Raw genomic sequence first — 13,445 nt, 5'->3', positions numbered from 1 at the left:
CAGATCACACCTGGCATCAAAGGAAGTGACCATTGTGTTTAAACAGAAATAGACAGTACAGACCTTGTCTTTCACATCAAAAAGAGACTTAATCATTAAGCCACCATATTCTGTCATACGTGAGGTTTGAACTACACTTTGCAAATGTTTCTTTTTAAAATCGATTTAAGTAATGGCTTGTCATTAAGGGGTGTTGATGGCTCCCAAAGTCAGACCAGTTGAGAACCACAGATCCAAGAGTACTATTTGTTGTCTGAGTCAGACACTGAGGTGAATGACAAGTGCTGTTTACTCTTTCCCCTATTTGACCTTTGAAAGTTATTTTTAAGCTGATTGTACCGCAGGATATCGAACGACCCGTTGTTAAATATGGTGCAGAGGATGAGATCACAGAGGATCCATGCAAAGAAGGTCTCATGACATAACATCATATCTACAAAAGCTTTTGTCAATTTGTTTCAATTAGAACTTGCAGTTATTGCTAAGTGCCTTGAGAAAAATTACAAATAAATCAATAATAATAATGTAAGTAGCACTTGTGTGCAAAAAAATGGTGTTCATGTTTTACATTTTAAAAATATGCTGTATATCCTTGGGTTCTGATATCATAAAAGGGGAAACTATTTTGTAACATTTCCTCAACTGAAACGCATGAGTGGAAGAATAGTTTCGTGTGTCACCTGAGAAAGTTTCTGGTCTAGCTAGGATTTGCCTTGCACATCTAGGAAGTAGAGACCACAGGGCAAGTCTAGAAGGACTTTGAGACATGACATACTCAACATGGCTTTGCAACAGCTGGGAAAAGTGGGTGGGGTTAAACAAATCTGAGTGACCATAAATATTGTTGTTACAAACTCAATGCATGTCTTTAATGCATTATATAACTCAACTCTCAAGGGCCATCGCACAGTTTGTGTTGCACACTTACTCTGTTATGATTCATTCATTACAACTTCTCTTGAAAAGGTAGTTTGATTCAATATACATCACACATTTCTAGCTGAACTGCACTGCTTTTGAGGAATATCTCCCAGAGACTGCCCAGTGCAGTGAGTCTGTATGTCTTTCTCTATTGTGTGAGCCCAGTCAGCCTTTTGTTGTGGGTCTTTATACTGTGTGGGAAGGTCTAGACAGCTGACACTTACCTAATCCACTGCTCTGCCTGAAGCCAGGTCCTGTTCACTGACCTCTGCCAACAGATGTGCTGCCCATGAGAGCAGCGACATTTATGAGGAAAAAACTCCGGTCACGAAGGTGAATGATTATCGAACAACGCTGTTGTTGTTTGAGGGGGATGGATTGTCTGATCTGACATTGACCTGATTTCTTTATATAAGTTAAAATTGTAAGATACAAACAAGGGCTTCATTGATGTCTGAATCATCTCAACAATTAATTCAGCAATTAATTTCACCCAAGATTTAATCACTCTCTTTGCAACATGAAATGAACATGTAAGTGTGGAGCAGGTGTGTGCAACTACATTTTATACCGGGATGGAAACATACTAATCCACCTCTGTATACATATTTTTTGTGTGTGTGTATTTGCACAACAGCAATCATACCATTATTGATTCATATATTCAAGAAGCACAACATAATGAACAAAATAATTAAGTACACTTTAAAACAACCAAATTAATTCACTAAGTAAGTAATTAAAATGTGATGTAAAAGTATATTATAATAATAATAATAATATCCAACTGTACAAATAAATGAGATGCAGGAGAAATTATAGTGCTATTGAATAGTGTAAAATGCAAATAAATAAATAAATAAATGAAAGCCTATTGCAATAATTTTAATGTATATAAAACAATAATACATATTTTAAATTAAAAAAAAAAAACTATGCACTGGGGGCAATAAACATGACTGTTGGGCTTAAAATGTTAACGTTAAGCAATGGATCATTTATTTTCTACACTTTGACACTACTCCTCACATTCTGATGTCTTAGGGCCAGATCTATAGAGTGAAGGGCCTGGTTTTGTCCTGCTCGTACACACAGCCTGAGAGCAGTTAAAATAATGAGAACACCCAACATGAATTCCAGCAGCGCTGAAGGTGACACTAATCAATTGGCGATAACATTTGTCACGTGGACCAGGAAACTGTGTCACGGTAAGCGTGTGAGGGTCAGCAAACAGAATGGAATGGAACCGAGTGGCAGCACGCCGCCCGCATGGAGATATCAGTCCCTGATCACGCACTGGCTCTTTCTCTGATTGGACAGCGAACTTCACACCTTTGCTTCCCATTAGTTGAAACGCGAGGCCACGCCCTTCTATTTCCCCACCGCTTTTGAAACGGAGACGGAACCAAAAGGTGGGTGATGAACCAAGAGTCAAGTGTCGACTCGAGGACATACTCGAAACTACACATGTAAGTACGCTCTCTCCCGAAGAGATTATTATTATATAACATATATGTGTTTGATAATCTACTTGTGTTTTCTACAAAACAATGACGAGTAATTCGTCCCATTTTATGAACCGTAAAAAAAGACATGTTACCCGTGGTTATGCAAATACTGATAGCTTTTCCGTGGAAGCGCCTGCTGAGGTCACAGAGGTTGCGAGGTTATGTATTTCTGTCGGGGCAGAAGTAGGTGAAAGGTCACAGAGCTGACGAGCAGCTGCTGATCAAGCTTACTCAACACATCCCATTGAATTGTCGCAAGCGGACAACGAAAGACTTAATATGAATCTTCATCGTGTACAAACAAGTTGGTTCCTTCTCCTGTCTATCCCAAACATATTCCAAGTTTGATTTTTTTTTTCCTCACGGCGACTTACTTCAACAGTTACAAACAGTTACTCATAACTCAAATGGTTCCATATTTACAGCGCAACATGATGGAGATGTCCTCTCAAATGAAGCGCCAGCGTGCTGTCGATGGTGGTGACATGGATGCAGTGGAGGCTCTGATGGCCATGACCAAGCACTGGAAGAGCCAAAGCTTCAAGATGAGACATTCCAGACCCCTCACTCCTCCATCAGACTGCTCAGAGGACGACTCTGCGCTTCCTGGGTCCAACCCGGATCCTCCTCCGGTACATGCAGACCATGGTGACTGAAATGCGTTTACAATGAACTAAAAGCCTCCAAAGTACAGTTGGAGGCAGGTACATATTGTCATTATATCAACATATCATATTCTTGATTCATGTTTAAACTGCTGACGGGCACAGAAGACAAATGTCTTGCTTGTGTTATTGAAAGAATGATATAGTTTTTATGTGCTTGAAGGCCCCTCCTCACCACAAGTTTTAGGTAAAATGGTTGCCTATTGCGCCTGTTATATTGACTAAATTCATGAGGAATTTATTAACTGATGTATACCAGTGGAAATTCACTGGTATACTTCTACTGGAATTCTTCTGTGACAAGCCTAAAATGCACACAAAAATAGTATTTCTTTCCATATGTCACTGGTGTATTCTTAAGAGGATATTTCGCAAGAAGTAAGGAGACATTTCGCCAAGAAACACTGACCAATAAAATGTAAATCTTGTTGTTTGAACATGATAACCTTTGGCTCTCTCTTGATTTCAGTGCATAACGCCGCCCTGCAGCCCACCGATTGAAGACACTATCCACTCAACGCTGTCCTTCTGTCGCCCAGAAGGCGAGACACCAGCTCCTGTCACCCAGCACCAGTTTCAATGCACCAGTGTCATCCGGCACACTGCGGATGGTCAGCGACATGGCTGTAATGTTCAGTCGAAAGACAGACCCACGGACTGTAAACCAGATGATGTCATGAGGCAGGCCACTGAGAATTTGCCAAACCCATCCAAAGCTAGCCAGATAATTCATCCAGGTTTGAAGTGCCACAGCGCCGGCGCCTCTGAAACCAGCATTGCTGGAGTTTCTTCCACCCTTTTCCACGACAATATTCTCCCTGCCTCAGAAACCTGTATCGGAGAAAGGAAAGTATCGCGGTCGCCCACACAGATGGTCCCACCTGTGAGCCTCACTGCTTACACACACCTGCAGAAGCAAACACGTCTACCCACACAAGTGTTTCTCCTCAGTAGTCCTGCATCACCAGCTCCTGTCGTGTTTCTTGTTCCTCAACCCAACCTGCAAGTTCAGATTCCATCAGCGACCCCTGGCGGCAATAGGTTAGCAGCCATTGCACCAGCTCCTGTGTGTGGATTGTTGAAAAAAACTAGTGTCACCCCAAAATTGAAAGCATCACGTGTACGCAGCCACATTTGTCCGTATGCAGAGTGTGTTAAGACCTACTTCAAGAGTTCGCATCTGAAGGCACACTTGAGGACACACACAGGTAAGAATCAACATTTTAAGAACAGCTTGAAATTAAATTCAGTTTTTATTTCAAAATTTAAACCACATTATAAGTTTCAAATGGAACTGAAAACAGCCCAGTTTGCCAGTAATGACTCGTGCATTTCATCAGTACCAATAAGATTTCTGTTGCCAACAGGTGAGAAGCCCTTCCGATGTCAGTGGGCAGGATGTGAGAGAGAGTTCTCCCGCTCCGATGAGCTGTCCCGCCACCGCAGAACTCACACAGGAGAGAAGAGGTTCGCCTGTCCAGCGTGCCCGTGCCGTTTCATGCGTAGCGACCACCTCGCCAAACATGCACGCCGACACATACTAAAATAACTAATCCCTCTAATTTCTGAGTAACAGCGTGTTATACATACGCATAAACTGAAATAGACGTCTTATGCTTTTCTCATTGAATCGAACTAATAGTCGTAACATATTCTAAAGTGTATCATGCACTACATAAACGTAATTCTAATCCGTTCCTGAGTCGTGTTATAAATAGCTCTGTAAATATTTGTCATACGGTGGAATAAATAAAACAAAAGACATGCTGCTGGACTCTGGTGATTCCATTTTTTATGTGATAGGCAGTATTTTATTTGCAGATCATGGTGCTCGGATTATTATTTTGTATGGTGACTTTTCACACGCAGCTGGAGTGGATGCACAGGCAGCAGGGAATCATTAAAGGTTGTTGAATATTTTATGTTGCCTCCTTATTCACACATCTGTGTGTAACTCAACAACTGCAGCTGTTAAGTGCTGTCAATGCTCACAAGCATTTAGCCCCTCTCAAATCAAATGTAAAAGTCAAATTAATTCAGATATTAATGCAGTTACTGCCCTGTATATAAACAATTTTGATCGTTTATATACAAGTTAGTCAAAATGAATCTGTCTATAAATTATGTGCAAATTCAATTTTAATTTGGTCAAAAATAATTAATTTGACAAAGTAATCCTTTTCTTTTCACTGTACTTTGATATGAGCAGTTTACACATTACTAAATAATGTTTAAAGTCTGTATTATCACAACATAAATTTGCGCAACAGTGTAATGTTCTGTGTGAATCTGGTGGCCCAGTATATTAAACTGTATATCTATAAAATTGTTTGTGGATCATATCTCTTATTTAAAATATGAAATTTTAGCTAATTTTAAATATAATATACATCACTCAGCACGCTAGAGAGGAGTTAACCATCTTTTTTAAATGCAATAAATTCCTGTTTTCGCAGACCGGAATTCCTCCAATCCAGGTTTACATCCCGATTCAGGATTCAATAACCGGGCTGCATCCAGGATTAGGTTAGATTATGTTTATCAACCGGCACATGCTCGAAATGGTGGAATGGCCACTATGTTGTCCCCCTAAACACACCAGCAGAGGAAATGCCGTCAAACTCATTAAGAGAAACAGGAACCTCTGTTTTTGTGTTGTGATGGGGCCTCCTTCCCCTTGTATGCAATAAATCCAAACTGTCCCATTTTTTCATAACCCTCATTTGCTAGCTTCGTAGGAACCTGGAATATCTTGTTCATGACTATTCCTGCTGGGTCGCTAGTTCTTAGTAGGCTGCCATATTTCCATCTTATTAGCTGTGATGTGACGGGAAAGAAAGAATGAGTTGTCATAATAAAGGTATGAGAACCAAAACAATAACTAATATATTCATGTTTACATATAAAAAAAAAAGGATGAAAAAATGCCTGTAATGTCGATGCACAACGTGGAAGAGACAAACGCTAACGGAATGACAAAATACTTCACTGTATTTTTTCAGTTGTTACTAAACTGCAAACCAGGTTATGCAACTCTGGCCATCAAATTTCACATTACTGACTAGCTTGGTTGGGATAGCGTTTATAATTCGGACTGAAATAAAATTTAAAAAAGTAAAAAATATATAAAATAATAAAAGTAAGTTCCATCTGGATGAGATCAGCTCAACTGAAGCCTCTTTTCCCCGTCTGTGAAGAGCAACTGATGTTGCTCACTTACACATAACACTTGAGGTCTTCAGACTTGCACCTGAACTTGAACTTACCTTTGTGTGGTAAACTTTTAGCAACATGTGTTGTGATGTTAAACACAAAGCTATGCTTCATATTCAGTGTCATGGTAGTTCGACTCTTTACTATTGTGCTATGTGACCTTAAGTTATGAGATATGTTTTGTGCCACTTAAAGTTATTTCATTTTTATGGTACTAACAGTCAGGTAGACAAATAGGCCACTTCAAAACATCACCTATCAAAGTTTCTGAGAGAGCTCAGGTATCCTGGTCATCACTCACTCAACTTTTGCCTGCTGTCCAGTTGTCTTGATTTAAACCTTTACTGGACCACCTATCAAATGTGGCCCTCTCTGAGATAGAAACTAACTGGCTCAATTAAGTGTATGTTTGAAGTTGGAGCGAGAGAAGGAGGCTCTCTGTGTGTTTGGTAATAAAAGCCAGCAGTCTGGCGTGGACAATGATGAGTTTATTATGGTTCACTTGGAAGAAGCACAATGATGTCACGGTCTACACACATCACTTAAATAGCTTTTGGGACACCTTCACAGAAATGTTTCAGTCAAGTTGGCATATTGCTTCCATGCGATCATAAATGCTCAAAATACTGTTATAACAACACAATAAATAGTGACCATCTGTCTCTCTGGGTTCAACTTGAAGACCCATCAACGACGCAGCACTTTTATCCACCAGATCTGCAACATTTTTGACATATTTTTCTTTTTTTTTTAATACAAACCTGGGGAACTTCATGTAAATATGACTTGCACTGTAATCACATAAAACAAAACAATATTTAAAACCATAAATACACAAAAACAATCTATGAAGAAATGGTACATACATGTCTTGTGTTCTTTCATTGACAGTCGAAACACTAATTGACACTAGATAAATACAGTTGGTTTTTTTTTATATTATCACTGGTAATGTTCTATATGTACTGCATGGGTTTAACTGCACAGCTAAGGGTTGAGGTGTCATCCATTTTGTTGCATACTACCTAATGAACACAGCCTGGCCATTTTTGAGTGTACGATGAATTCATGCTGGACACAAAGACAAAAACCATCACAGGTAAAATCTGTCCCGTCATGGCGGATAGAAAACCAGCTCATGTGAAAACGGTTAGACTGGGACAGAGAGCGTTGCTTTAGTGTGAGAGGACTTCAGAAAATAAGGAACCAAGGAGCAGTTCTTGAGTGTGGTCTCCTGTGTGACACCAGTGCCCTGGATCTCACACCTGCAGATGGAAGTGGAACACAAATCAAGATCCATTACTGGCATTGACATCAGATTTAATACGGCCCTATGTGTTATGTCTTGAGCACACAGCTTTACTGCAGACTAAGATATTTGTTATATGAAATCAAATCGCTTACTAGATCCATCTGTTATACACACCAATATCTTATACAAAAATGAACATTCTGCCCTCTCATCAGGTCACCTGAAGCTGCCTCTAAAAACTAAGCTTACGACCATGTTGACCTCAGATAATGTACTTTACATTCTAGCTTCATAGGTATTACGAAACACTGTTTCAAATTACATGCATAGCACCTTGTAAACCTGTTTTTCAGAAATGTGTTACGCAAATATGATTATCTGTTATGATGGGAGCACAAGCCACAGAAATATATTCGGTTTGTCAATTGTACATCTTCAGTCACTTCATGAGTGTTTGTTGAAGGGTGAACTATGGAGTCATACCAGTGATGATTATTTTCCAAATAAGGTCCAACACTGAGGTTTGGTTTGGTCAGTAAAGCAGCCAAAACATCATGCTTACCAATCTCTGGAGGAAATGACATGGAAGACCGGAGGGGGAGGAGAGTCGATGGAGAGCGGCTGACCCAACCCATACGTTCCTGCGTGGCTGAACACGAGCCAGTCTCCAACGCTGAGCTCTGGCAGCTGACAGCGCTCAACCACCTGGTCCAGGTCGTCACCAGACGGCCCCCACAAACTGCTGGTGTACTGTGGGGCATCAGGAGCCAAATTCTGGAATAATAAAAATGCCCATAGTACTTTGTAACTGCCAAAGTCAAGATACTTTCAGTCATATTTTCTTTCCAGCTTGTCAAACTTCCCCACTGTGGGGAAAAGGGATCTAATTAAAGAAGACTGTTTGATATTTAAAATTAAGAGACATTAAGTTCTAAATATTCCTTGCAAATCAAATTGAACAAGTCATTTAATGGCATCAAAACAGAGGCTCAGCATCATGAGAAGCAGGAAGGAGGACAACTATTAAACTATTATTTATATTAAACAACAGCAGTAAGCAATATATTATTAAATTGGACTGACTGCAATGTTGTATTTTAAATGTATAAGACAGTTGAATGGGTATCACAGCTAATAAGAACACAGGTTTCAACTACAAAGAGTGTTATGCAAAGTGAACAATAGCTCAAATAAAACATAAGAATGAAACGTTTAAGTTGATGGCTGGAAGCAACCTCATACAGAGGGAGACTCACCTTCCGCGCAGAAGGAGCAGCAATCCGTGTTTCGGTGAGTTTGCCTGCAAACGACCCGTACACGCCCTCATTCATGTAGTACTGGAACTCTGGCTCATCGTTGAGTGGGGGATCATCTGTTAAAAAAAAGTCAAAGATTTAGTGCTGCAGCTTATTTTTGATCTTAATAAGACGTTTCTGACCATGTGGTTGCTCTGGAGCCACTTCATCTTTGGAGATAATGCTGACAGCAAGAGTGAACGCTGAGGACACGAAGTAGCTGCCATGTTCAGCGATGACGGTAATGCCAGTGGAAGGGGGGAAGTAAAGGTCCAACACCGACGTGACTGCCGCACTGAGCTGCAAAGAAGACTGAATTGGTAAGTGCATTGTTCTGAGGAAAGGGGAAGCCTGAAACAAAACTTGCACGAACCATTTGAAGTCGAGTGTCTGAACCAATGAAGCTGCAGCCAATGTCCAAAATTTTCATATTGAAGCCAAATTCCACCTGCAGCAAACACACGTTGGCAGATGAACAACCAAAATGCAGCTAGCTCAGTATGAAAGGATTGTATGGCACTATTTAACCACTCTTACCCCCATGTCAAAGACACAACGGGCATCAGTGATGGCATCGATGTACACATGGTCATCCACACAAGAGTTGGAAATCAGGGATCTGTGGGGGGGCAAGTGAGTCATTACAATTAAAAAAATAAATAAACACATCAATTGGGTCCGGGTCTTTAAAAGAGCATGATGGAAGTGTGTGCAATTGCCACCAGTTGATTGGTGGCAGGTTAAATCTTCAAGACGCACCTTACTCCGACCACCTGCACACCCAATTCCTTGGCCCGCTCCAGCAGATGGCGACAATCTTTGAGCGTGCAGCCAAACGCCATGCTCATCTCATCTTCCTGGCTCATCGATTCAGTCGACAACTGCAACAGCAGCCTGAAGTCGCAAAGGTATGAGAAAATATTTAGGTCAAACATTAGTGGACAGGTGCTTAAATTTCCCTGTGTGCAGAACTCAAGTAGACATACACTATCCACCCTCTAAAACAACATGGAACCAGATGAGTCACATTGTACAAGGCAGGTAGTAATCATTAGGCGTAACAAATTATTTCATGTCAAGTTAGTCACAAAGCCATGCAAAAGACATCACAGATTATTATTATGCATGAAGGGACTCAACGGTGTGGTTTACTTACTTTGCATTTGGATGGCAGCGGGAAATTTTTCGGAGTTCTGCCTCATTATCACAGACCAAGAAGTCAATGCCATTCTTGGCAGCATGCTTTATCTGAGAAACCTGTTTACAAAGACCACTGTAGATGATGTCATCAGAGGGAACGCCATGTCTTTGTACCAGCTCTAGTTCAAACTAAAACAGAAGAGAAGTAGTGTCAAAGTATGCAATGGAAGGATATGATTATAAGGGTACATGTATGTGTGGTACCTTGTTGGAGCATATGAATCCAGTACCAAGAGCTGCCAAAACTTCAATAATGACTGGACTACTGTTGCAGCGGACAGTGTAGAATGGACGAATTTCAGCCATGTGGGTCCGCCAACGGACATGCTGTGTGATCACAACTCCGAGGTCTGCCACAAAGAACGCATTCTTCTCAGACTGTCAAAGCAAGACAAATGCATCCATATTTAGACAAGAGTTAAAATTCACTGGACAGATTTGTACTGATAGACATGCCCAAGAGCAGCTTACCAAAGTTTGTTCATAGATGTGATTGTCGATCACATCGCTGACGGTCATGTCTGGCTCCAAAAGACCAACAGAATAGTGGGGATCGTCAGCGCTTCCCTTCATCGTCGCTAAAGTGGTTTGACAATCAGACAGGCATATAGAATACGGCAAGTCCAAAGTGATCGCTCCCCTCGAGCCCCTGGGTCCTAGGCCTATGCAACAAACTGGAAAAAGATAGATAAGCCAGGATGAGTCAAAAGAATCAGAAACGTTCACACTTAGTTGTTATTATGGGATGCCATGAATTCCTTCCACCTCAGTAAGACCTTTAATTTTGACCGATCAACAGCACAGTCACAGACATAGTCAATTATGAAAATTAGGGATGTCTGATAATAATGGTTGATCATATGAGCCCGATATTTGCACATTTTCAAAGTAGGTCAATATTGGTATGGGTGCTTGAGGTTGTGGTCTCTCACCCAGTGGGATGATGGGTAGGAACCTGTGTGTCCTCATAAATAGAGAATTTTATTGACAGCACTTTATTCTGAAGCACTTTCCTAGTTTGTGGAATTCCCAATGACCATGGCAATAAATTCGATTCTGAGACTTAAAAAACACGTTTTTTTCAGTTGTTGCCATTCAAAGTTCAAAAAGGATTAAATAAATAAGGCAAGTAGATTTTCAGTGTGAATGTGAATGACAGAAAAGGCAGTGGCTTAAATGAAATAAATACAGAAAATTAGAGCATGATGGCTAAAGATAGATTCGGACTGCAAGACAGACTAGATAAGCACAAACTGTGACACTTGGTCAAGTGACAAGAGTTGATGAACAACATGGGTTTTAAACTGATGGCGGTATTCAAAATGAATTGGACATGATGTGTCTGCAGGACTTTTGAGTCATGTGTGTTGTACATGAGCTTAACTTTACTCACATGGATGAGTCCAACTCGTCCACTATCAGCTAGGATCCCAAGGTGGCTCGGCGTTGAAGTCGAACTGCTCCCTGTAAAGGGCCGCCCCTAGGTTCTCTGGGTAGTTACAGTACACCTACAAAACAAAAGATACAGTCAGACGAAAAAGCCCCCAAAGTAATGCTTGTTTGGAATGACTTGTTGGCAATGCGACTGGGATGTTTAAATGTGGTTCAAATGTACTGGATACATTTGATAAAGACAAGGAGTGTTGACCACAGAAGTAGATGACGAAGACCGGTGAAGCTTGACATCTGTGTCGATCCTGGTTTCCTCATAACACAACGAAATGGAGTAACCTTGCGCGTAGCATGCCTAGCACTGTTAGCATAGGAGTGTAATACGTGTCAATCTGGTTGGTTTTGTACACCCCCTGTTAATTTCTAATCCGAGATATGTTTTAGTTTAATTCAGTTTTGTCTAACATTCAAAGCGAGGTCGTTGAACCCGCCATTTAGCGGCGCGGCATGCTGTTGCAGGAGCTAATTGCGTGGCGGTAGCTAACAGATACTTACGTTGAACGAAAACCCGCAAGAGGGGACAGAACGCTTTTTCTTTTTCGGCGGAATTTTTAACAAGTAGTGGGTTTCCTTGAAGAGAAAATAATAACGGCCATGGGCGACGGGGACTGGATTGTTACGGTCGATCTAGGTCCTCTGGTCGTAGCGATTAACGGCTCTTCGGTGGCGCAACGACGTGATCGGCGGATGTCACATGCACTTCCGGTGAGGTTTCGAAATAATAGAAAGCTTTTAACGTAGGCCCAGTTAACAAAATAAAGTCAGCAGGAACCGATTGCAATCGACTCAAACTTCACAATGGGATGAACAAACATTGGTCTTCAGTCAACAAAGGTACACAATTACACTTGGTTGCTATAGTAAGTGGCATATAATGTTACATCAAAACAGTCCACAAGGTCTACATCTAAATCACACCGATACCCCACACAGGACCCGGTAAACAAGACCGTGGTCGCTGTTAAAAAACTTCAACTCATGACATCAAAGGCACCAATTTTGCTACTATTCCCAATTGTGTCTTGTATGTGTCTTGTTTTTCCTTTTAACTGATTGTGACTCACTGATTTGACATCGAACATTGAAGGCTCGATTATGGGTTCATCATAAAAATGCAACAAATACAAAAAAAATGTCAAAAACTCAAGCTTAGTTCCTGGAGATAGCCACCAACAAAAACTTCAAATGAATACTGAAAAAACACTCACATGTTTTAAATGTAATATTTAGGCAACTGTAAATACAATAACACATTTCAATATTCAATCATATTTGGACACTAACAAGACAAGGTCAAGCCAACTGTTAAAGGACCATATTTATTACAATTACAAAAGAATCTATATTACAATTTATCGTGTGGATCACTATAACAAGAGAGTATAGAACAGTATTAAATATTCAGTCTATGGTATGCTTCTATACACAGTCACATAGAATTGTATTTAAATTTGTTTCATTTGCTACAATGTTACAAAATAATTAAGCTACTAAACCAATTATGCCTCATGCAGATGTTGCAAATCGTATTCGTTATAATGTCTCAAAAGATACATTTTTATGAAGGGTTACCTTGGTCAAGTTCGGAATATCATCTTGAAATACAAAGTGCCGATTAAACTCCAAACTTTGCACAATGATCCTTTCTACAATGGATTCAAAGGTAAATTCCAGAGCATCTTTGGTGTGAGTTGTTGTCATCAAGTTGCTCCACCTGGACCAGGCTGCCGTGAGTTGTCTGAGGTGGAGTCTTTTCTTTTCCTCACAGATGTGAATTTGAATGACTCCCTCCTCTCCTCCGACGCAGGAGGAGGAGGGCATCTGGGAAGGGTCAGCCTGCATGCTTAAATAAGTGTTTTCCCCTGACATAAAACTGGAGAGCAATCCTCTCTTGACTAAGTCAACACTACGGTAGAAAAGTGAATTAATGTTTTCGATG

At 40.6% G+C, this 13,445-nt stretch overlaps 2 protein-coding genes across 2 annotated transcripts; one reads left to right on the top strand and one right to left on the bottom strand.

The window, feature by feature from the left end:
• Positions 1-2,316: 2,316 nt before the first annotated feature.
• Positions 2,317-5,013, top strand: LOC128768511 (Krueppel-like factor 10). The gene is made up of 4 exons (XM_053881449.1): positions 2,317-2,390; positions 2,855-3,061; positions 3,564-4,302; positions 4,462-5,013. The coding sequence occupies exons 2-4, from the start codon at positions 2,861-2,863 to the stop codon at positions 4,641-4,643; spliced, it is 1,122 nt and encodes a 373-aa protein (XP_053737424.1). The 5' UTR covers positions 2,317-2,390; positions 2,855-2,860; the 3' UTR covers positions 4,644-5,013.
• Positions 5,014-6,780: 1,767 nt separating this feature from the next.
• azin1a (antizyme inhibitor 1a) lies at positions 6,781-12,432 on the bottom strand. The gene is made up of 12 exons (XM_053880803.1): positions 12,002-12,432; positions 11,448-11,562; positions 10,526-10,728; positions 10,259-10,432; positions 10,011-10,183; positions 9,614-9,748; positions 9,392-9,473; positions 9,228-9,302; positions 8,998-9,154; positions 8,816-8,931; positions 8,122-8,333; positions 6,781-7,572 (listed from the first exon to the last, which is right to left on the bottom strand). The coding sequence occupies exons 3-12, from the start codon at positions 10,625-10,627 to the stop codon at positions 7,458-7,460; spliced, it is 1,341 nt and encodes a 446-aa protein (XP_053736778.1). The 5' UTR covers positions 10,628-10,728; positions 11,448-11,562; positions 12,002-12,432; the 3' UTR covers positions 6,781-7,457.
• Between the last annotated feature and the right edge of the window lie 1,013 nt (positions 12,433-13,445).

The sequence above is a fragment of the Synchiropus splendidus genome, chromosome 12 (assembly GCF_027744825.2).
Source record: "Synchiropus splendidus isolate RoL2022-P1 chromosome 12, RoL_Sspl_1.0, whole genome shotgun sequence".
In the NCBI taxonomy this organism is placed as follows: Eukaryota; Metazoa; Chordata; class Actinopteri; order Syngnathiformes; family Callionymidae; genus Synchiropus; species Synchiropus splendidus.
Note: the sequence above shows the minus strand (reverse complement) of the source record. Positions and strands in the feature narration are given on the sequence as shown.

Excerpts from the sequence above, each read along its gene's own strand:
- LOC128768511 (XM_053881449.1), top strand. The coding sequence starts at position 2,861 with ATGATGGAGATGTCCTCTCAAATGAAGCGCCAGCGTGCTGTCGATGGT. Across the intron at positions 3,062-3,563 it reads CCAACCCGGATCCTCCTCCG|TGCATAACGCCGCCCTGCAG; the intron begins GTACATGCAGAC and ends TCTTGATTTCAG. Across the intron at positions 4,303-4,461 it reads ACACTTGAGGACACACACAG|GTGAGAAGCCCTTCCGATGT; the intron begins GTAAGAATCAAC and ends TGTTGCCAACAG.
- azin1a (XM_053880803.1), bottom strand. The coding sequence starts at position 10,627 with ATGAAGGGAAGCGCTGACGATCCCCACTATTCTGTTGGTCTTTTGGAG. Across the intron at positions 10,433-10,525 it reads ACATCTATGAACAAACTTTG|TCTGAGAAGAATGCGTTCTT; the intron begins GTAAGCTGCTCT and ends TTGCTTTGACAG. Across the intron at positions 8,334-8,815 it reads CTGCTCCTTCTGCGCGGAAG|AATTTGGCTCCTGATGCCCC; the intron begins GTGAGTCTCCCT and ends TTATTATTCCAG.